This window comes from Ochotona curzoniae, unplaced genomic scaffold (assembly GCF_017591425.1).
Source record: "Ochotona curzoniae isolate NIBS_2020 unplaced genomic scaffold, NIBS_Ocur_1.0 contig_430, whole genome shotgun sequence".
Classification (NCBI taxonomy): Eukaryota; Metazoa; Chordata; class Mammalia; order Lagomorpha; family Ochotonidae; genus Ochotona; species Ochotona curzoniae.
The window spans coordinates 19,714,380-19,737,609 of NW_024466219.1; the positions used below are offsets into that span (position 1 = coordinate 19,714,380).

The 23,230-nt window shown below is 42.8% G+C and overlaps 1 protein-coding gene across 2 annotated transcripts in view; it reads right to left on the bottom strand.

Moving 5' to 3' along the window:
* The window catches only part of KCNH1 (potassium voltage-gated channel subfamily H member 1), a 312,341-nt gene that overhangs the window by 287,431 nt on the left and 1,680 nt on the right, over positions 1–23,230 (bottom strand). For both annotated transcript variants that reach the window (XM_040985617.1, XM_040985616.1), the window contains exons 2-3: positions 5,886–6,009; positions 1,631–1,737 (exon numbers count right to left, since the gene is read on the bottom strand). In XM_040985617.1, coding sequence (XP_040841551.1) covers positions 1,631–1,737; positions 5,886–6,009 — 231 coding nt within the window. The remainder of the gene's footprint in view (positions 1–1,630; positions 1,738–5,885; positions 6,010–23,230) is intronic.

Here is a 23,230-nt window from a genome sequence, read left to right on the forward strand (position 1 = left end):
TTAACCCCTTGCTAGTTCATCAGATGAACTAGCTGTTGACCTGGATAGTACATATCTACGTCAAGTACAGAACTTCAAATACCAAATTCACTTCCAGTGTAGTGATTCATTCACAATACAGGGTTTGGGGGCCCGGGAATAGCTGTGCCAGTACATTCCACTCCTGCATTTCATTCACACTGGGACGCATGCTCCCTGAGAGAGATGGAAACTGAAATCATTAACTCAATCTAGGTTTCCTTCTCTTCCTCTTTCTCTCTGTGCTGTCAAGCCCATAGAGTTGAATTTGGGCAAGTTAAAACTCTGAAGCAAAATCCAAATGCTAGGCATCTCTGTGGGATGCACCGAATCTGCTAGCAGTCTGTGTCCTGGGGGAAGCCACAGTACACAGAGCTGCCAGGGTGAAAGGCAGCTAGCTGACTGCATGAACTCAGGGCACGTGTGCAGATTGTGTGTGTCCCAGGAGACGGCCAATGCTACTGTGCTCCCAGGAAGAGTTATGTCCCCAGAGTAGAGCTGGCATGGAGCCCTGGAGCCTTTCACCTCCTTCCTCCTGCAGCCAACAGCAGGCTAGGCTCTAGACCTCTCAGCTGGAGAATCAGCAGGAGCGAGGCAGCAACACCGGCATGAAGGTGCAGGAACAACCTGCTCGGACCTGCTGATGGCCCAGCACACTTCCCTAAAAGAGCAGCATCGGCCACCAGGCCAACATCCAACGTCCTCTCAGTTCGCTGCTCCAACACACCAGTCTGGATTCAAGAAAAGGTCCTAGCTCCTTCCAGATAAAATCTACATATGTCCTTTGCCTTCCCAAACAAAACACATCACTCAGGCCTGAACACTATCAAAATAAATACTTGTCCTCAGACGGTACCTGGGCCACTCTGGCAGTGTTTTATGGAACCAATCATCGAGCACTGGTCCTACATAAACTGAGCAGGATTCTTGACAAAAACTATAAGAATTTCTGAATCAGTGCCTCTGCAGCCTTGCTAGGTCCTCAGCCCCATTTTCCAGACCTCTGCAACAACCCATCTCCAGTTCAACTACAAAGCCTCTTAGGAGACAATGGGTTAATGCTTGTTACAGTTAGACATCTCATGAACATACTTTGTAGAGGCAATTGTAGTCAAAACAAAGGTAAATTAATAATGCAATTCTGTTGATACTACTTTGAGGGCTCACCAGGAGAGGAAAAGTTTGTTCAGAAACTTATAACTGGGCCCCACTTGGCATTGAGCTAGTGCTGCGGGAGGCAGCTACAAACAAGAACTGGCCAGAATTTCTGTCCTACCTCTTTTCAGTCCCCACAGCAAAAAGGCTTAAAGTCACAGTGGCTTATGCCAGCAACTTGTCAGAAGCAAATTAACAGAAGAAACATTAACTCTGAGAAGCAACATAAATGGAAAAGTTCTCATTGGTTAGTGATCAGAACCTCCTTCGGCACTTCTAAGAGGAACAGTGTAACTGAGGAATCCGCATCATTCATCCCGACATACACAATGACACACCTGGTAACTACACTTAGCTGATGGGAGAGAAAATAATGTATTAAACAAAAACGAAGCGCACACATTTTACTATTTTCCAAACATACATAGAAACGAGACAGAGTGGCCTGAATACTCACTGTTCTTCTTGTACATCAAAATTTCAAATGAATTCATCTCATAGTTCTCAAAAGTTTGCCGCACCTTTTCGATGGTGTCTTTGTCTGTCAGCTCCCCATACATAAAACTGAAACCAATCAAAGAGCCCAAGTTAGTCTGACAAGGAGGGATTATTCCACGAGCACATTTTGAGCTTGTGTTCTATACACAGCTCTGAGCCAGGCACCATGGAACATACACATATACAAAGTAAACTTATCTGTTAGATTTAAAAAGATTTATTTCACCGTGCTTGAGACTCTATCTTCACCTCTACATCTCCCCTCCCCTCGACAAACACATCCCAAAGAAGCTAAGTCTAACAAGAGATTTATGCTAGAAAATGGAAGACCAGAAAACAGCACGGAATTCCCAAATCACTCTCTGGCTGGTCAGAGAAAATTTCTCAGGAGGAAGGATAAACAAGATCTGAGGATGAACAGCAGCTGAGAAGGATGGCAGGGAACATTCCAAACCAAAGATATGCATGTGCAAAGGCACAGAGGTGGGAGTCAGGGTAATCCCAGAACCCGGAAGCAGTTCTGTTCAGTTGGGCAGGAACACACACAAGAGGGAATCTGCAGCAGGCAATTTAGAGAAGCCAGCAGAGAGACCAGGTCACAGAACAGACCTGGCATAATAAACCAGGTTCCATTTTCTAACACACAACTGTAAGAGACATTCTGGTAAAGATAACCAAGTAATTTGGGACCACAAAGTTTTCCTCTTCTAAAACCCAATAAAAATAAACCCCCAAGAACTTAGAAAAATGCACCCACTTTAAAAACGAAGTGATATTAAGACATAACTAAGGAAAGAAACCGAAAGTTCAGCTACTGTCTAGGCAACTGTTTTTCCTGTCCCCCACCACCTACTTCTGAAAAAACACTTTAGATTAAAAACAAACTGAGAATAAAATCCAACATTTTAGGAACACACCTTCTTGCTATACAAGGATATATAAGCACTATTTTTTTAAAAAAAATGAGAGCCAATCTAAGGACAGTAAAAGTTCTACCTAATAACACTGGCTCTCAGCACAGGCAGAGACCTGCCCAGGACTGTCTAGGTTCTTGGACCTCCCGCCCCACACCACCACTATATTGGTTTAAAGATCAACATTTGCACCTCTGGAAACAGGATATACCCTTAACTAAGCAGAATGGACCATGGCCCAACACACCGACAAGACACCACGGAAAAAAAGTCATCACTCAATGGGGCTAGGAAGACCAGCTCTCAGACCAAGGCTGTCCACCAACCCAGAGAACACTTCCTCAGCCCACCATGGGCCTTCAGACAACAAGGAAGGACAGCAAGGGTCACTCCCTCAAGTCTTGGGAAGTGCAAGCGCAGTGGCACAGGCTCCAAGACACCCCTCCCATATTCTCAAAGTAAGTATATGCAACATAGTGCAACTTCTTCTGGTTGACTTGAATTATAGAGTCATAGGATGTCAGAGCTACAAAGACTTTCAGAGATTTCCAGGTGCAATTCCAGATTTAGAATTGAACCACCAAATCACACCTGATCCTGGAACAGCCTTGGGCTCCCAGCAGGCTTCCAAACTCCAGCACTCCATCAACTAGCCCAGGCTGTAGACATAATGCATTCTGCATCACACTGTGATCTTGTCATCAGAGCCCTCTGGAAGATATGATTACTCCTGCTTGTTTTTACGTGTTTCCCATATAGTACTCTACTATGATTATAGTCTACCTCAAATAAGCCAGGAAATTGGAAAACTGAGCTGGTTGAATTATCTTTAAGATGAAAAACTGATCAAGACTAACGTAGCCCTGACACAAGGATTTCTCCTCTTTCTCTTTCTGAGTTAGTTTTCTGGGCAAGCTAAGTGAAATAATGTATACACACAAGGTGGTCTTCAAAAGTTCATGGAATATGGATTTCAATATTTTAAAGTATCTTCTAACTCTGTTTTTTAAGTTCCATGCTTGTAATTCCTCTTATAAGTTAAAACATATCCCTTAAAAGTGGAGAGTTCAAATAAATGAACTGTCATTATAACACCTGGTATCCATCCATTCTGCATGCTTCTTCAAACCACAGTTAGCAAAAGGTTTAAGTTTCCTTTACCCATATATTAGATTGCCAATGCCTTCAATGCAGAAAAGAAGTAAAAACAGCTCCTGAGCTATTAGGATTTTAGCCAGCCCAAAGGTTGATACATGTCCAGAGAAAGATTTCATTCAGGTCTTCAAATAAGTTGCTTAGAAATATCATATAACATTGGCTAAGCTAACAAGTTGTTTATGTGATTTTGTTTCTGATTATAACACCAAAAAAGAAGGTTAAAAACAAGAGCTGTTTAAGTCACACTAAATAGTGAAAATAACTCTCCCCAATTGTCCTGGCTGTGTATATGCATGGATAGAAAGAGGTGTAAAGGCAGATGTATACATGTACAGATACCTAGAGGAGAATACACACCAAGAACATAAGAAAATTACCTCAAAATTATAACTTCCAAACTTTTGAGCAGGGGGCAATGGTAAACGGGGCAGAGGTAGAAGGAGAAATCCCTGAGGCTGTGTAAATGTATCATGAAAAATAAAAATTAAAAAATAATAATAACTTTAAGCAGTGTGGGGGCAAATCTCAAATTTTCAAGGCCAGCACTGTGGTATAGAAGGTAAAACCACCACTGCAGTGCAGGAATTCCATATGGGCTCATGTTCTGGCTCCTCCACTCCCTTCGGCTCCCTGTGATTGGCCTGCGAAAGGCAGAGGAGGGTGGTCTGCAGGCTTGGGCCCCTGCAATGCATATGGGAGACCCAGATGAAGCACCTGCCTCCTACCTTCAGCCCACACCAATGCTGACGATGGTAGCCTTCTGGGGAGTGAACTAGTAGATGAAAGATTCTTTCTGTCTCTCCCTCTCTCTCCTTAACTTTGATTTTCAAAATGAATGAATATAAATCTTTTTAATGAGACTTTTAAAGATTCATTTATTTTTACTTGAAAGGTAACTTTACAGAGAGGAAAAAGAGAGAGATCTTCCATTTGCCAGTCTACTCCCCCAAACAGCCACAACATTCAGAGCTAAGCCAATCCAATGCCAGGAGCCAGAAGCTTCCTCCAGATTTCTCATGTGGGTGCAGAGGCCCCAGGACTTGGGTCATCCTCTGCTGTTTTCCCAGGCAACAAAGCAGAAAGCTGGGTGGGAAGTAGAACAGTCAAGACATGAACCGGTACTCATATGGGATGCTGATGCTGCAGATGGAAGATTAACCTGATAAGTCATAGTGCTGGACTTGAATAAATCTCTTTTTAAATTTTTTTTTAATTTTCCATTTCTCAGTCCCCAAAATCTAAAATTAGGAAAATTGAAGCAATTCCCAAACACCTAATATTTTCTGCCAAACTAAAGTTTCTTAACTGATTTAATAATATGAAACATGATTTCTGAAAATACAAGACGATGTCTGGCCTCAGAGATGAACTCCTAGACACTTCAGAGATGGATTTAGTCCTTGATTTTTCCAGGTCTATGGAACTGATTCCACTTCATGCAAACCCTCCTGACAACTGAAGAAGGAAAAGAGTGGAACCCAAGGTTACAATAAAACAAGTGCATCAGGGCGCTGCATGGGGATGACAGGCAGGGTCCAGGCCACAGGCCCAGCTCAACACCTTGACAGCACTTTGAAAGCACTTTTTGAACCCAGTGGCCCAAGGGTTCTGCCTAGTTAGCGATATTGTCAGATGCACAAGCTGTGCTATTAGCACAATTACTAAGAGATCAGAGAGAAAATGTCACAGCATGAATTAGAAAGCAACAAAACAGTGGTTCTCTTCTCTCTCTGAAAGAATTCTGATGGCAGGAAGGCTCTATGAACAAAGCCCTTGTTTCCAACACTGCAGTCACACTTCTAAAACATTCATAAATTTAAAAAAATAAATGTAATCACATAAAATTTCATTTCCCTTTCATTTTATTTGAGCCTCTTAACTTGGACACTTAGCTCAAAGAGTCATAAACTTTGGAGCTCACGTTTCAAAGATAAAATGGCTCTTCCTGGGTTTTCCCCTATTTTGTCATTTTCTAGAAACCATGTTTTACATCTTTTTCAATTTTCCCAGCATAGGGCATAAACTAGACACAACATTGCTACCAATATTTAGAATAAATACTGAACAACATCAAGGTGATTCTATTTTTCCCCAAATACACCATAACAAATCATGCACCAGAACAAGCCCAAACATAAATACCTGCAGGTACTGCTTTTCTGCATCACTTCTGCCCTGTGATAGCCAGACAGCTTGCAAAATCCATCGTTGCTGTACACGATAGGCCAGTCCACGATCTGGGCATTCCCCAAAACAAAATTCGTGTCTGTTGAAAGCAGTAAGAACAAGGCACATAAGGCAAGACATCTGTTGAGATTCAACTAGGACATAAACAATACCAAGCAATCCAGGTATTTCTGCTTCCCACCAATGCTCAGTATCTTGGGAACTATGACCCTGTGAGACATAGAAAAGAGCAGTGCTTTACAACGAAACATTTTGAATACAAAGGTTAAGTCGCTGTACTCCAAGATCAAGTTAGTATAGTAAGCTTAACCCACAACCAATGAATCCCATAGAGATCCCTGGGTTCACAGAAGACATACTGAAGTCCTAATTTTTCATCCAATTAGCAGAGTCCTGAGAACACACAGCAAAACAAAACCCATAAGTCTGCCAAGCATCAAAGCCTTGTCAGTCTTTCGGACAAAAGCTACAAATGGATCTTCCTGTTCCTAATTGGCTTTGCCCACGCTAGGAGAAAACCTTCTTAGAGAGGCAAAGTAGGGAGTTTTCCCATTGCCTCCTAGGATACCCACTTCCACTCCCCATAACAGGGAGCTCTCCCTGGAAGAGACAGTGCCTTGCCCCGTGAGCACTGGGGTCGGGCACAAGTTCATAACAATCTCACACCACAGAACCTTCTCACTGAGGCTGCAGGGAGCAAGTGCAGAGCTGAATGTTTAAGCTCTCCCACAGAATACCAAGCTACACTGCACTTTTAGTATTCTAAGCAACCTCCTTACTGCTTTCCATAATAGTTGTACCAATTTGCATTCCCAGAAACATTACTACACAGACAATGTATTAGGATACTCTTTTCTCCACAACCTACCTCAACAAAAGTTGCAAATTGTTGTTTCGTTTTGGATAATAGCCACCCTAACAAGAGTGAGGTGATAACAACAATCTTTGTAAACCAGTAGTACTACACTAAAGGAAGTGTCAATGATTTCACCATTTCACTCATGAGCAAACTAATTCTCCAGAAAGGTACTACAACCTTCTATGTCAAGGTAAAGCGGAAATTTCAGTGGAATTAATCAGTTAATATCTATCTGTATGTTTGTGTGTATCCCTCCCTTTCCCTCTCCCTCTCTGGAATTCTGCCTTTCAAACAAATTAACTAATTAAAATAAAAGCAAAAGAGGAGAAGAAGGAGGGAGTGGAGAGGAGAAGTGGAAAGACTTTGAGTCTGGCTCCTCATTGGACACAAAAAGGTGAGACAGATCATACCTCTTGGTGACACAGCAATGTAGCCAATTAGCTACGTGAGCACTCCTGAGCCTCCCATGGTTCCTATGGGTCTGAAAAGGACCTAAAATTTAAAACTTTCCTGAAGCTGATGAAGTTACATAAGCATCTTCTTATCACTGTGAGTGAGCTGAGTCAATGGCCAAGGGCTGAGGGTCAGACTGCCCAAGTCTAGACTCATTGTCAGGAAACAGAAGAGATGAGCTGTGGGCCAAGAGAAGCTAGACCAGATCCACTCAGGGAGAATCAATGACCACAAATCATGGATTTGGGTTTAGACAGAAGTCCTATTCAATCCAAGAGAATGGAATATAAGCTTGCCACCTGCAAACTTGAACCTCACATTTAGGTAGGTTAGGTAGGTACCCAGTGACCAGGAGACCAGAGCTCATTTCCAGGTATCTAAGACACTAATCAGGAAAATAAAGTCTCATATCATGGTCTGGGGGTCCACGGACCATGCATAACTCTTGTCTCCATGCCACATACCATCTCAAACAGAAGCAAAACGAATGAGATGAATGGGAATCTGAATCGAGAAGGTTGAGTTTTCCCCAAAGATTATCTAAACTGATGGAGTAGGAGATGCCACTAGATGCAAAGTTCAGAGTCCCCTTAACTAGACTCCCCTTGCTATTCACTGGGGTAGAAGCCTGTGGGGCAGGTTAAAGAAGAAGAAGAAGCTTTTATTTTAAGATCCCACATGTCAGGGAAACCATGCAGTATTTATCTTTTGTGTCTGACTTATTACACTTAACATGACATCCTCTAGTTTGCCCAAGTTTGATTTTAAAAACTAGGGGAAGCTGGGTATGATTTACAAATAGTGGCAAATGCCTCATACTAACATAAGATGTTAACAGATGAAGCTGGACATCAGATATACGTAAAATCTTTGTACCATGCAATGTTTGTCTTATAAATTTAAAGTTACTCTGAAATTAAAAGTTTTAAAAAGAGAGGCAAGTATAGATAAGTCAAATAAATTTGCTCAATGCCTCTAGAAGTATGTCTGTTCTATGACAGGTTCAAACAACGGAGACTACCTTGGAAAAAAAAAAGCATACATTCTGTTATAACAGCTCAGGACAGCAAATCTGCACAACCATAGTGACTTCATTCCTCTCAGTGGTTGGCCATACTCCCAATGGTTGATAACACTATGTAAGAGAGCACCAGGAAAACAACACAGAATTTCTAGCCAAATGCAGAGACTTGCATTCCACATCCAAACATAAAGGATTCTGGAAATATTTGCTATTTTCTGTGCTTGGTAAATGGAAAGTTCATTGAAAGCCCAGCAAAATTTAATTAGGAAAGCAACCCAATGCTTGGACAAAACATCAAAACACAATTTTACACTGAAGCAAATGGGAAGGTATCCCATGTTAATGGACTAGAAGAATGAGTATTGTCAAAATTCCAATACCGCACAAAGACAGCTACAGAGTTAAAGCAGTCCCTACCAAAATTCCAATGACATTTTTCACAGAAATAAAAAAAAAAACCTTACATTCATAGGGAATGATGAGTTCATCCAAAAACACCCAGAACAATGTTTGACTAAATACATGGACATTCATGGCTCAATCAAGTTAGCACATACCATTAACCACCACAGGCACCAAAGAAAATGCTATTAATTGTATGGCTTCTAACAATAACTTTTATACAACCAAGACAGCAATAATTTAAAAATTCATCAACTTGCTCCAAGTCCCTAGCATGACTTTAGGGTTGGCAAGATAGAGTACAGCAACAAAGCTCCAGAATGATCAAGAGCTTTTATGAAAGTACCATCTGAGCTTCCCACTGAGAGGAAGGAGTACCCAACCAAGCCTACACAGAAGTTCTGCAATGAATATCTTCACTTACACCTCCACAATCAGATAAATCAGGAGATCAGTAGGAATCGCAAGAGCTCGAGGCCCATCATATGCCTGGGCCTCTATGATAGGACAATGCCCCAGCGTGGCTGGGGGAGAGAAGTCATGAATCACTAGATTGATGGTCACCCTTGACACCTACATGTCCTGCTCAACATCTGCTCAGTCAGATCCAGCTTCCTAACTTAGCAGTTGGTCAGACTTCATGATTCAGAGCCAATGCCCAGGAGGAGGAAACAAATAGTCTCTACTCTAGTTGAAGAGTAACAGAGTTGGGGTACATGTTGTGATGTAGCAAGCAACACCATTCTCCATTTCTGATCCAGGTCCCTGCTGGCAGCTTGAGAAAAACATCAGAAGATGACCCAAATCTCAGGTCCCTAGTACCCACATGGGACACCAGGAAGAGCCTCCTGGCTCCTGGATTCAACCTGGCCCAGTCGCAGCTGTTGTGCTTATTTGGCGAGTCAGTCAGAAGATGAAAGACATCTATCTGTCTTTCCTTCTCTCTGTAGCTCTGACTTAAATAATTTAAGGAAAAAAAGATTAGAGAAGAACAGAACTGATACTGTCACCGGACCCTCACTTGGCTCTTTCAGACGGTCTGAAATTGATTAAAAACCAGGTGATAAAAAAAAAGTGAAATGGTTCCAAAACATCACCAAGACTCAAAGCTCCAAGATTCTTTGGGTACTGAGAGGTCAACTTGCTGGGTTCTGGAAGTGTGTACGTGTTTTTTTTAAATTTTCTTCTTTTATAGAAAACATTTTCAGAAGACACAGCTTCTTACTAGCGCAGACCTGGGGGTTTCCCCTCTATGACAGCTGGTATGTACTGTCAAAGCATCACTCTGAACTTTGAGGCTACAACTCAAGTCCCAGGATAATTCTTGTCTCCTGACTTCCACACTTTGTCTCACCAGCTTTGAAAACCAACAGAGGACTGCAAGGTAACAGACATCCTATTATCTATCTGCTCCTTCCCCAGCAAGCCCTAGCATCCCAGGGCACCATCTAAACAAATCTGCTGGGGACAGCAAGTAGAGTTCTAGTCATGATATGGCCACCTAAGAGCTATATGTTACCCATACATTGCAGCTCTATGAGTAACGAGAGGTTGGGAGCTGAACCACATCTCTGTGCTTTTAGAAGTAACAGAATTCATCTCTCTAAGTATTGGCATTCATAACAAATAAGAAATCGGATTATACCACTTTAACTTGCAAGTCATCATGCCCATGAAATAATTCTGAAATGTCACTTCTCTAAAGGCTGGACTTTACAGCTTGGGTCACTTGAAAAACAGCAGGAATGCCCTCTACACTTTTCTATTCACATTCCAAATGAGTCATGGATGCCAAGCTTTTCTCAGTGAAATTATTCAGGTTTGGATTGTGATGCACAGTATGCATGTAAATATTGCCAAAGATTTCTACACTGTAAATAAACCACACACTGGGGAGGTGGAGGGGAGCTGTCCATTTCTACATGTAGCAAATGTCTAAATATGCCTTTGCAGTCAGTAAGCGCCAGAGAGGAAAATACATATATTATTGCCCTTCTGCACCCATAGGGAATTGGTTCCAGGAATCCCAAAAGACACCAAAATCCTCAGATGCTCAAGTCCCCAACATAAAATGGCATAGATTTGCTTAGAAGCTGTGGACATCCTCCAGTATATTTCAAATCACCTCTAACTCTCTTATAAAATTTAATAGTTTAATGGTTGTTAGGCCACATGCAGGACCCATGGATTCAGATGGCCTACTAGACATCTTTTGCATATCGAATGTGTAACTTCCAATCAGTCAATGATAATAATCCATTGTGATGTAATCCATTGTGTTGTAATCGGCTTCCAAATTCAGATGTTCTAAATTGATCAAGATCCTCCTACATTGTTCAGTAAAACATGCTGGCTCCACCTTACTGTCCTTGCTATGAATTATTCATCAGCTTTCTTCTCAAGAGTTCCCAGATCTTAGATGCAAATGAGCTAGATTCTTCTCCCTCCCTGGGACACCTTTTCACTCCCTAAGGGTCTGTACCTGCAGGTGTGCCTACAATGAAAAGCAAGGTTTTCCTGAATTCAATCTTCCTTGGCCCACATGGTTTTCCTCTGATTCACAGACTACAACAAGCATTCTCTAAAAATATGAGACTCCCCTCCTTGCAAAGTCTCTTCAGCTGATGGGGCAGGAGCCAAATTACACCACAGTAGTCAAATGTGGCAAAATCATCCCAAGCCTACCATTTGCCCATAAAGCATAACAGAGATATTTTAAAAGAAATTATTAGAAAATTGCTTTTCACCATAATTACCACAAATAACAAAGGAGAACTTAACTAAAGCAATGCCTTAGAAAAGTGCTTCAGTTTTGGCAATTACACAGATAAAAGCTACAGTCGGCAAGCAGTTCACACACATTGTTCCCAGCCAGCACCCGTTACATAGAGGGCTACAGCAAATATTTCACAGTATAAACCTAATAACTCGAGGCTGGTTCCACAGAAGGGAACATGTCTTTCTGACTCTTTAATGTTCTAGATTATCAAGAATATCAGTGCTCTTACTAAGACAAGTTTAAGTAAACACTCTATTTTTCTTTCTTTTAAAACAATGAAACAATAGAAAGATACTGATTGAGACAAAAGTGGTGAACAAGATTCAGTGTTGTGTGGGTTCAGTGGTCCTCTGCAACACTTAACATCCCACATAGACACTGGGTAGAGTCCTGGCTGCCCCACTTCTGAGACAGCGCCCTCCCTGCAAATGCTCCTGGGAAGGCAGCAGAAGATTCCCTCCACTCACATGGGAGACCCAGAAGCAGCTCTGGCTCCTGGCTTGGGCCTGACACACTCCTAGTCCTTGTGGCCATCTAGGGGATGAACCAGCAGATGGAAGAGCTCTGTCTCTGCCTTTCTCTCTACAACTGTTTCAAACAGACAAAATATTAAAAAAAAAAAAAATGAGAAAAGAGCTATGTATATCAACACTAGACAAAGACCAGCAAGCAATGTTTTCATATACCTAAACCCAAATAAAAACTATACCAGAAATTACATTTTTATGAAAACAAGATTTGATCAGATTTGGGAGAATGGAGAAGACAGGAAGAGCAGCAAGAGGCTAAGACAGTAGGAAACACCTAAGAAAAACATCCCAAATTTTAATATCAGCCAAATTCATCTTTCAGCTCTCTTGTGTTTTCAACAATAAACTTCCATGAAAATGACTTTTGTAAATTGTCAAGGGCCCAATCTTTGCACAAAACAAACTAAGCTCCCAAGAGATTCAATAGCTATTTGCTTTGTCTCTGATTTTAATATCCTACAAAAATACACTTTTGATTAAATCAGTAAATTACAATGGGGAGAGAGATTTCAATTTCAAAAGCAAACTCAAACTCTTCATTTACAGGGGAGTTGTCTCTAAGAACAGGCTTTCAAAGCATGACCTTCATCTCCATCAGCATCCAGTAAAAGTCTTCAAAACAATGAAAGCAGAAGAACCCATCTCATAAGCAATATGCAACAAAACAATAGTACACATAAAATGTGTTCCAAATAAAGAGGCTTTCGTTGCTGAGTGCTACTTTACATAATGAATATGAGGTCAGTGATATGTTGAATGACTACTAAGAAACATTTGTTTCTGTGGTTAGTCACTTGAAACAGTTCAGCAAGTTAATCAAGAATTTTCATTGTCATTTTATGGTTCTAATAATTTAGTAATGCACACCTCTCTCCATACATGTATATATACATATACATATATATACATATATAGACACATGTTTTGAACAAAGTCACTGACTATCACACAACTTTAAACAAAATGTCTTAGACTATCATTGAACAACAACAAAATCCCAGAATTTAAAAAAAAGGTAAATATATTATTAACTTGTGCCTGAGGGAAAAGTTGCAAATACGTTTTTTTCACATTTGCCTCCAGTATTATTTCAGAATTTTCTTAGAAAAGATTCACTATAGCAATAAGATAGCTGGAAGGAATCTTAGTTTAATATAACAAGTAACGGAGTGTCTATAGTAGAATCCCAAGAACAGTAGCGTGCAGGAAGTATGCCTGTTCATTTGGAAGCTGCACTCAACTTCCCATGTCAGCTTTATCTGCCCTACTCTACACAGCATAAAATTCTATATCATGCTTTCCCCACCCAGGCTCTCATCACAAAAGATTAGACCAGGAAGGTTCTACTGGCCAAATCTCCAATAGCCAGAGACGGTCAATTAGAATCTCTTTCTGGAACAAAAAGGAAGGCGCTAAGGCTGTGTCAGCTCTGGAGAGCTGAGTAGACAATTCTGACCAGGTACCTCAAGGAAGAAAAAAAATTTTGAGAAAAAAATGGGAAGCTTAGAGGAGCAGCTGTGAGGTCACATGACAGGAGAACTGGTCAGAAAGAGAGAAACAGGCAGACAGGGGCAGACAGGAACAGCCAGACAGAAAACACAGGGACAGACGCATGGTGGGAGACAACAGAGATCGCGATGACGACAGCTGGCACAGGGGACAGACAGGCAGCGACTCAGGTATACAGACAGCAACAGGCAGAGACAGACAGCAAGACAGACAGGTGTCATTTCAGAATGGCCAACTGAACATGTACCCTAACTTCCTCATTCCTGAAGCGACAGCTGCAAAGCCAAGAGAGATCCAGTCAGGACGTCAAAGGGAAGGGAGCTGTCACCAGGCAGGAGCAAAGGAAAGGCAGCGGGAGGATGATGTGCTGCTGAGCAAACCATAATTGTAAGATTCCAAAGGGATTCAGCCAAGCAAGGAGCTAACAAGCCTAGCAGGTGCATCCATGAACTCAACCCAAGGAGGTGGAGGCTCCTCCATGAGGCAGGAGTGGGGTCAGGACAAAGACTAGGAAACTGAGAGTTTATACAGCAAAGGTCTCACACACTTCCATTCACCCTCCTCCCATGCACGTGCCTAGCAGTCACACGTTTACCTCCCAAATAAAGTGGGGCTGTGGCTACAGCAGTGGATCTGCAAATGTAAAATCCAGCGACATGTCTGGAAGACTAACTAAAGCCTAGAATTGGGCCCTCTCTCCAGAGTCACAGACTCACTGTGCGTGGAGTCAGGTAGAAGAATGTGTACTTCTAATAGGTTTCTAGAGATTCCAGCACTAGCAATTTTAACCTAAGGCAATTTACTTAACCTTTGTAAACCTTGATTTTCTCATTTGTAAAATGAGAATAAAGAGAGTAGGTACAGAATAGGACTGCAGGCACGCAGATGAGAAAGGCTGTTTAATTTGCACAATGTTATGATTATAACTGGTGTTTATAACCAGTATTTTCTGGTTTCTAATGTCTCTGATAAATTCACAACTAAGGTATGCTCTTTCTTGGGGCCAGCATTGTTGTCCAGCACGTTAACCTACCACTTATGATGCTGGTTTGAATCCCAGCTGCTCTGCTTCCAACCCAGCTTCCTGTGAATGTACCCAGGAAAGTAGCAGATGGTGGCCCAAGTGCTTGGGCCACTGCTATTCATGCGGGAGACCTGGATGGAGTTCAAGCTCTACTGCAGCCATCTGGGAAGTGAACCAGAGGATGGAAGAGCTTTCTCATTTTCACGCCTCTCTCTCTTTCATCATTCGGTCTGTCAATTGAATAAATCTCCTTTATAAATTACACATTCTTGTGAGACTATAAAAAGGAAAAGATGAAAATGGAGCATCCAGTAGGTAAACAACTCAAGGAACTGAAAAGCCTGGGCGGGCCTCTACAGCTGTCCTCAGGCCAAACGCCAAGGCTTTCTGCATGTTGAGAGAAAGAATGCACACACACACCAAGCTCACCCCCATGACTCCCATTGATCAGAGAAGGGCGGAGACACTACTTCCTCCAGAGAATGTATAATGGGCTCCATCAGTGGGAAAACCCGACACACTGAAATGGGCAATTTGAGGAGTGTTCAATAAAAGAACTATTTACAAAGTTACGTGTGAGATACAGGCAGCAGTGTATTCTCAGGAGGAAAAGCAGCCCTAATTTATGGCATCTGCCTATTTCCAAGGTGCGACTATTCCCTGGATGGCAGAATTCAAGCACCAAGCTGAAGTCTTTGACCTTGAGAAACAGGGCAAAGGTATGCATAATCTTGAGCCGTCGTAGTGCCTGCCGGCCTCACAACCAGCTACAGCACTGAGGAAGCTCCCGTCCACACTGCAGCAGCCTCAGTTAGGAACAGCTGGAAACCTGAAGCCTCTCAACCAAAAACTGTGATGTCACCTTTCCCCGAGGGAAAACAACCAGGCTGTGGTGGCCTCGCCAGAGGGACCAAGGGAACAGGAATACCAGTCTCTCTTCCCTCCCATCTCAGGTGGGAGTCTTCACCAGCTGAAGGCAACCCAGAGCCAGAAAGCCAAGGAGCCTCCAGAGGTCACCTCTGAGCACAAGGGCCGCTCTCCCAGGAAACACACAGGCTGGAGAAGAAGAAAGGAGAAAAGTTCCAGACATGCCAACAGGAGACATGCAGAACAGTGGCTCATGCAAAGGCTGAACACACAGCTGTAAAAAAGCAGCACTAACCTCCAGTCCGTTCCGCCCCAATGATGCTGGTGGGTAGTGCAATAAACTTAGAAACTTAAAAATCCACTTAGTTGAAATAAATATGATCTTATCACTCAAAATTGTGAGGCTTGAGAATAAGCCGCTTTCCAAATTTACTCTTAAAGACAAGCCAAATGTAAACAGGAGATAAATGTCAGTAAAATTTGCCAATACTGACTCCAGCAAACGCCAGTGCAGGATGCCCACACCATTGTCTTGAGACGGCATCTCTCCCCTTTACAGAAGCACCTGATATTGTTGCAGAACTTACAAAATAGCCCTGAGAAACAATGGTTCTGAGGCACTCTAGGCCCATCATTACAGTAATAATTATAGGATTGACTCGATTAACTTTAGAATATCAGTTTTATGCAACCAAGGGCTAATCAAAAGAATTGTTTTAATTTACATAATGAGCAATCCTCATATGAGTAAGCAAAGTGACTGTTGGCATAACTCTATATAATGCTCAACCAGAAGAACCTTAAGTGGTTTTCTCATTAACAGGAGTGCCTGTCAGAGCAGCAACCACGAGAACCAGCGCAGAAGCTGGAGTTGGTCAGATTGCAATCTATTTAGCAAGACTACGCTTGTATAAAAACAATCAGAACATCAGCACATTCCAGCATCTAGGATATGCTGCAAACTCACAACTGTGGCCAAGCGGCCCAAGACAGCACGCCAAGGGAGGCAGGGCAACAGAGAGCCCAGAGGAAGGAGAGCAAGGAGGGAAAGAGAGACAAAGAAATTTTCCATCCACTGGTTCACTCCCCAGATGGCCATAATGGCCAGAACTGAGAAAGTCCGAAGCCAGGAGCTCTTTCCACATCTCCCAAGGACCTGAGTCATCTTCTGTTGCTTTCCCAAAACATCGTCAGGGAACAGAATCAGAAGTAGAGCTGTCAGGACACGAACTGGCACACTTCAAGTGGAAGTAGAGCAGCCTGCTACCCCAAGGCACTAGCGAATGCTTCGACCACTTCGGAACGAGGCTTCACATGTGCTGTGGTCTCCTCCTGTAATCAACTCAAAAAAAAGCAAAAGCACTTTCAATCCAAGAACATTTCAGAGTGAGGTGTTCCTAAGGGAAAATGGAAGTAAGCATTGAGCCCACAGAGCATGTCCTGCATCTTGGCAGATGTCCCCAGTGCACACTGCTCTTCTTCCGGGAGTCCTCAGTGAGACCCGATGACACAAGGCCTCACTTGCATTGGCAGTCCCAGGTTCTAGCATGGTCTTGGACACGTGGAAAACCCACGAGGCTTATGAAACCGAACCACAAAGCATGCTAGGCTTCTGTTTTCAGTCTCTTGGTTTTTTATTCCTCCACAATTCTGTAGTCTTCCTTCTATTGTTTTGTTTTCTTTCTTTCACTGTAACAAATATAAATCATTCACTCCCTAGTTCTTTCTACCTTCCAGCTCTAATTTTGACATCGTCTCTGCCCCCAGGGTTTATTGCTCCTAAATCTAAGAAAAATGAAGCTGTTCTCACACACACACACACACACACACACACACACACACACACACATACATATAAACACACCACCACAGCATGCGCCTTTTGCACATAATTCACCAGGGTAAGTCTTTCATATCATTCACCATCATGTGTTATGGAGCCTGCACACTCAGGACATTTAAACACACAGGAGATTCTGATGCCTCCCAGAGGACAAGAGCAAGTTTTGTTTTCATTTCATTTTGATCATGTGCTTATAACTCACATAGCCTTAAATGACCCTGCTTTATTACTTACGCGATTGCTTGTGTAACGTCACAATGAAAAGGAAAAAAAAATACTAAATGTTGGCAAGGAAGCAAAGTAATGAGAATTCCCATCTACTACTGGTGGGAGTATAAGTTGAAGCAAATCCTTGGCAAAACTTTTCGGAAGCCTCCATCACAGTTAAGCATATACAGTCTCTGTAGGTATACACCCAGGAGAAAGAGATGCCCACATGGCCAAAAGACAGTGAAGGTGTGTCTTCAGAAGCACAAGTAGCACAAAACCAGAAACAACTGTTTGTCAACATCTTAGTGAAGAGATGGAATCTATGATTTGGTCAAACCATGAAGTACTATGCAGCAGTGAAAATGAAGATTTATAGTTTACACAGTAACATGGAAGAATCACCATCTAACAAAGGAATACAGGCTACAGGATCCCAGACACTTAAAGATCCTGAAGGGCAAAGATAAAGTGCAGCAGTTAAGAATTTAAAAAAAATAATAATAATAAGGTGTAAAATAAGGAAGAGGGGCCAGCACAGTAGCTCAACAGGCTAACCCTCCACCTCTGACACTGTCACCCCATTGGGCACACACCCAATGAGCACAGCTGTTCAACTTCTGATCCAGCTGCCTGCTTACGACCTGGAAAAGCAGCAGAGGATGGTCCAGCTACGTGGGCCCCTGCACCCATACAGGAGACTAGGAAGAGGCTCCTGGCTCCCAGCATTGGATCAGCTCAACTCAAGTGAAGAGCAGATGAAAGACCTCTCTGTCTCCTCTTCTCTCTCCTTTGAAGATCTTTATAACGGAAAGGCAGGAAAGTGACCACCATGAAAGCAGAGATGGCTCCCTCTAGGAGGATGCTGGGCCCAGGAGAAAGCCCAGGGCGCTCCAAGGGGCTGGGAAGGTTATATTTCATGAGGCAGATATTGATGACATGGCGTTCACTTCACACTAATATGTTAAGCTGCATGAATTTGTCCTATGTGCTTTTATATTTGCAATATTTAATAATATTTAAAAGGCTTTTCGAAAAAGCAAGGGAGAAGAATAAAGCCAATATAACCTTATTAAAGCGTAGGAAGGAGAAGGCAGTTTATATCTGGAGAAAGCACCTGACTAGGAGAAACTTGTTCCACAGGGCAGACCTCAAGTGCTAGATGCAAGATGACAGATCTCATGAGCACAAAAAGCAGCAACAGAAAGAGAAAGAAGAAGGATTGGAGCAAAGGAAAGAAAAGAAAGCCAGTTCACAATCACAGTCAGTTAAGAACAGACTATTACGAGGCAGGGGCAAAGGCTAGGCATAATAGACTAAGCCTCCACACAAGGTGCCTGCATCTCAAATGGGCACCAGCTCTTATTCAGGCTGCTCCACCTCTTAACCAGCTCCCTGCTGGAAAAGCAGCAGAGTTGAGCCAAGTCCTTGGGCCCCTGCTCCCATGTGAGAGACCTGGAAGAAGCTCCTGGCTCCTGGCTTCAGACTGGCTCAGCTCCAGCTGTTGTGGCCATTTGAGGAGTGAAGGATCCATGGAAGACCTACCTCTCTATGTGTCTCTCCTCTCTGTCTTTCAAATAAAAATAAAATAAATGATAGGGAAAACAAACAAACAACAACAAACAAACAAAAACCAGACTCTTTGTACAGTGCTCCTCATTGAAGCTAGCTGAGTATTGCTGTGCAACCATTAGGGGATGCTCTAGATGGGTGAACTACAAAGCCACATCCCTTCGGATCCAAGAGCCTGTGGTTGCTTCTCTTTCTCGCCAGTTACAGGTGTGCCTCCTGAGATGGGAAAGTTCTAAGTGTCCTAAGTGTTTAAAACAAATATGCATTATATGGAAAAGGATTCCTCTGTATGAACAATTGAATCAGCTTTAAATGTGGAATCAGAGGACACGAGCTCAGCAAAAGGAAAGGAGAGGGGATCACTTCTCAGCCTTTTGGCTAAGATCAAGTGAAAGGAGAGGAGAAGTACTGAGGAGCTTCAAGATTGTGCTCAAGGAGCCCTTGCCAAATGCAGTCCAACTATCAAAGAAGATTCCAGTGTTAGAAAATACAAAGCCATGGATTCAACTGGTCTGCCAGGCCCTTCAGATGCAGGAGTTCTTTGGCGACAGATCATATCAATAGACTCACTTCACAAAAGCCACGGGGTTCAGAAGTTGGGTTGCATGGATCTCATCACCAAGCCCTCTTCATATCTTTTTCAGATATGGAGAGAGAGAGAGCCCAATTGAAGGTGAGCTCAAAACCTGTGGCAAGAAAAAGCCAGGACTACTGAGCTGGCAGTAACCCAGATCACCCTGCACTCCCCTTTCAGAGCCATGAAGGTTGCAACCAGCTTTGTGTTTCATAAATATGATCATGGTTCAACGCACCTACCAGGAGACACAACATCCCCTGCGGCTCTCATCCTGTTTGCTACTAATTACATCAACAACACCCTGAACCAACTTAACTGTATGAAAACACAGCTGAGTTAGCAATCTGTAAATTATACATGGACATAAATCTGTGCCACGGTGTGCCACGTGTCTCTCCTACTAATATGCATGGATTCCTACTGGCACCTATCATTGTTTGATATAGGTTCCTGAGCACTAAAACATATGTTCTGCCTAGAATGGGACCACTTAGAGCAACGTTTTTGCGGTTTCCTGGCACCCAGGTCTGCCAGCTTTCCAAAGACAGATCTCCTATTTACTTCAACGAGCATTCTGACGAGAGTCTGCAGGCTGAAGCAACCATCAGAAGATATTCCAAAACAACATTTTCCAACCAGGAATACAGGGAGACACAGGCTGACTCTGCCTATATGTCACAGAACCAACAAGGCTAAAAATGATCACCAACAAGACCACCAGCAAAATCAAGTCACTTCTGGGGCCTTCATCCTTCCTGCTGACTACCTAGCAACAATACAAGCACAAATAATGACCAAACCTTTCCTTCCAATGATACCCAAATGTACCAAAGAAAGTTAAACCAGACCTCTATGCCAACATCATCAATAAACCCCTTTAAAATATTTTTCAATAAAATGCCACATGGTGAAACAGCAGCAAACACCATGAACCTAGATCCACCAGAACATAACTTCCTAAGGGGAAGGAGAATCTCTGTCAACTAGATGTTCAAGAAATGTTCAAGAAATCTTTGTGGAATAAATAAAGCAGTAACAATAAATAAATAAAGCCCCTGATCCACCTCTGCCTTTTTCTAACTCTACCTCTTACTAACTGTAGGCAAGCCAATAAACCGTCAGTTCTTAGTTTCTTAAATTTTAAAAGGGCAAACACAGGACAGACATTTGACATAACAGTTACAATGCCATTTGGGACACTGGCACCCCATGGTGGCATGACTGTGTTTGAGTCCCACTCCTGCTTCTGATCCCAGCTTTCTGCCAGTGCACTCCCCGGGGAAGCAGGGTCCCTGCCATCTACATAGGATACCAATATGGAATTTCCAGCTCCTGGCTTCAGCCTGGTCCAACCCCAGCTTTTGTAGGTGTCCAAGAAGTAGTGTGGCAAATGGAAGATTTCTCTCTTCCTCTCCCTCTTTTTCTCCTCTGTTTCAAATACATTTATTTGTTACATGGTAATAACATATAAAATGGCAGCACTGCATCTCTGCTGACCTATGGGAAACTTCATACTCTCTGAAAAGTGACTTGGCACTTCATCACAGGGCAGACAGATACCAAGTGTCCGTTATAGCCTTAACCACACACAGAGGTGGATAGATAGCACTTCCTTGAAATGTAATGAGCCTCTCCTTTGCCCTGCTCGTCTGCTTGGATGTGGTAGTGTGGCCGCTAGCCAAAATGGATGTTGTTCTTGTTGTTATAACATTTTATTTAATCTCCACTGGGAAATTAAGCTTCTGGAGGGAAAATCATGCTAACACAGGAATGTTGCTGCGTAGTTCAGCGTAAAGAATGTGACACTGGAGTCAAGTAGCTTCGGGCCTCAGCAGTCCTGCCCTCAAATATTTGAGGACAGTTGCTTGCATCAATGTCTGTGCATTTTAAAGAATTTTTTAATTTATTTGCAAAGCAGAGTTACAGAAAGAGAGAGGAGAGATAAGAGTCCGATCACTGGTTCACTCCCAAATGACTGCCATCAGCCAAGGCTGTGTCAAGGCACAGCCAGGAACCTCGAGTTTCTTCCAGGTTTCCCACGGGGATCTCGGGGCCCAGACACGTGGTCCACTTCTGCAGGTGCATTTACCAGGAGCTACACTGAAGGTGGAGGAGCTGGGACTTGATCTAGTACCCAAATGTAACACTAGTGTCATAGGTAGAAGCTTAACCTGATATGGTACAACCAGCCCCATCATCAATTTCTTTTTATCCACAATGATGGGAAAGGAAATGTAAATGACATAATATCTATAGTTCATCTCCTCCTCCAGTTCTGTAATAGTGCAGGTATCAGATATTGAAACACTTGAAATGCAGTCAGCTCTATTTGCATGTAACATGAGTGGAGGGGTGGTTAGAATGATGACAGCAGCGTCAGAATGAGTCGTGAGGACTCGAGAAACAACGATACCAACACAAGGACAACATTTCCTCGAGAACAACCTCTGCCCTTTGGATATCTTAACACTCCTAGCACTCTGTTTTCTATTTTTTTTTAAGATTTATTTCTTTTTATTGGAAAATCAGATATACAAAGAGAAGGAGAGACAGAGAGGAAGACCTTCCATCTGCTGATTCACTCTCCAAGTGGCCACAATGTCCAGAGCTGAGCTGACCCGAAGCCAGGAGCATCTTCTGGGTCTCCCACAGATTTGGTCCCAAGGCAATGGCCGTCCTCCACTGCTTTCCCAGGTCACAGGGAGGGAGCTGGACGGGAAGTGGAGCAGCTGGGATATGAACTGGTACCCATATGGGAACCTGACACGTGCAAGATAAGGACTTTAGCCACTAGACTATCGTGCCGGGCCCAATTTTCTACTTTGTAAAAGGAATAATAATCCCATAAGGTCCCCTGGAAGAAAATCACTAATAAAATGATCATAAAGCATTTCTATTTAAAGATAAAATGGTATTTAAATACTGCAATGTCTGAAAATATGGTGGTAGAATTTAGAAAGAGCCAATCAATATTTTGAAATGGACTTTTCCCATCGCAGGAAAATAATTTAATGCATGCAGACACTGCAGTGGTTCTAGAGTTCACTTTTTTTTTCCATTTGTGCTGAAAACATACTATGAAAAGGATCCATAAAAACTTAAAATCCATATTTCAATATTTAAATCATTTGAAATGATTTTTTAAAAGTTCATCCAATTCTCCCAAGATGTTACACTGTTGATGTTATTTGGCTAAATAATTTATATCAAGACGTGAGAACTGGTGCTAAAATGAAAATGCCACTGCTAAAAATAACCCCAGCGACTTACTCTATTGCCAGTCTGTGTGTAATTACAGCTGGGAAGTGGCCCAAAGACATCCAGGAAACTAAAAGGTGTTCTCTCATCCCAGCCCCAGCCCCAACCTGCCTTGGGCTCTCCTGTCTGCACACCCCAGGAGCCCTCGCACGGTCACAGGGAGAATACTCTGCTCCTTCCCCTGCCTGCACAGCACGCATTACACACGGGCGTTCTCCCGGGAGAGGACACCACCTCGCCACCAAAACACCGAATAGGCACAGAGAACTCTGCCAAAGTTGATGCCACCGACCATGACTGCCCAGATCTGTAAGACAGTCCCTAAGAACCCAACAGCATCAGCAACAACAGCACGGTCACTCTGACATCCTGGCTGTGTGTTAACACCCATGAACA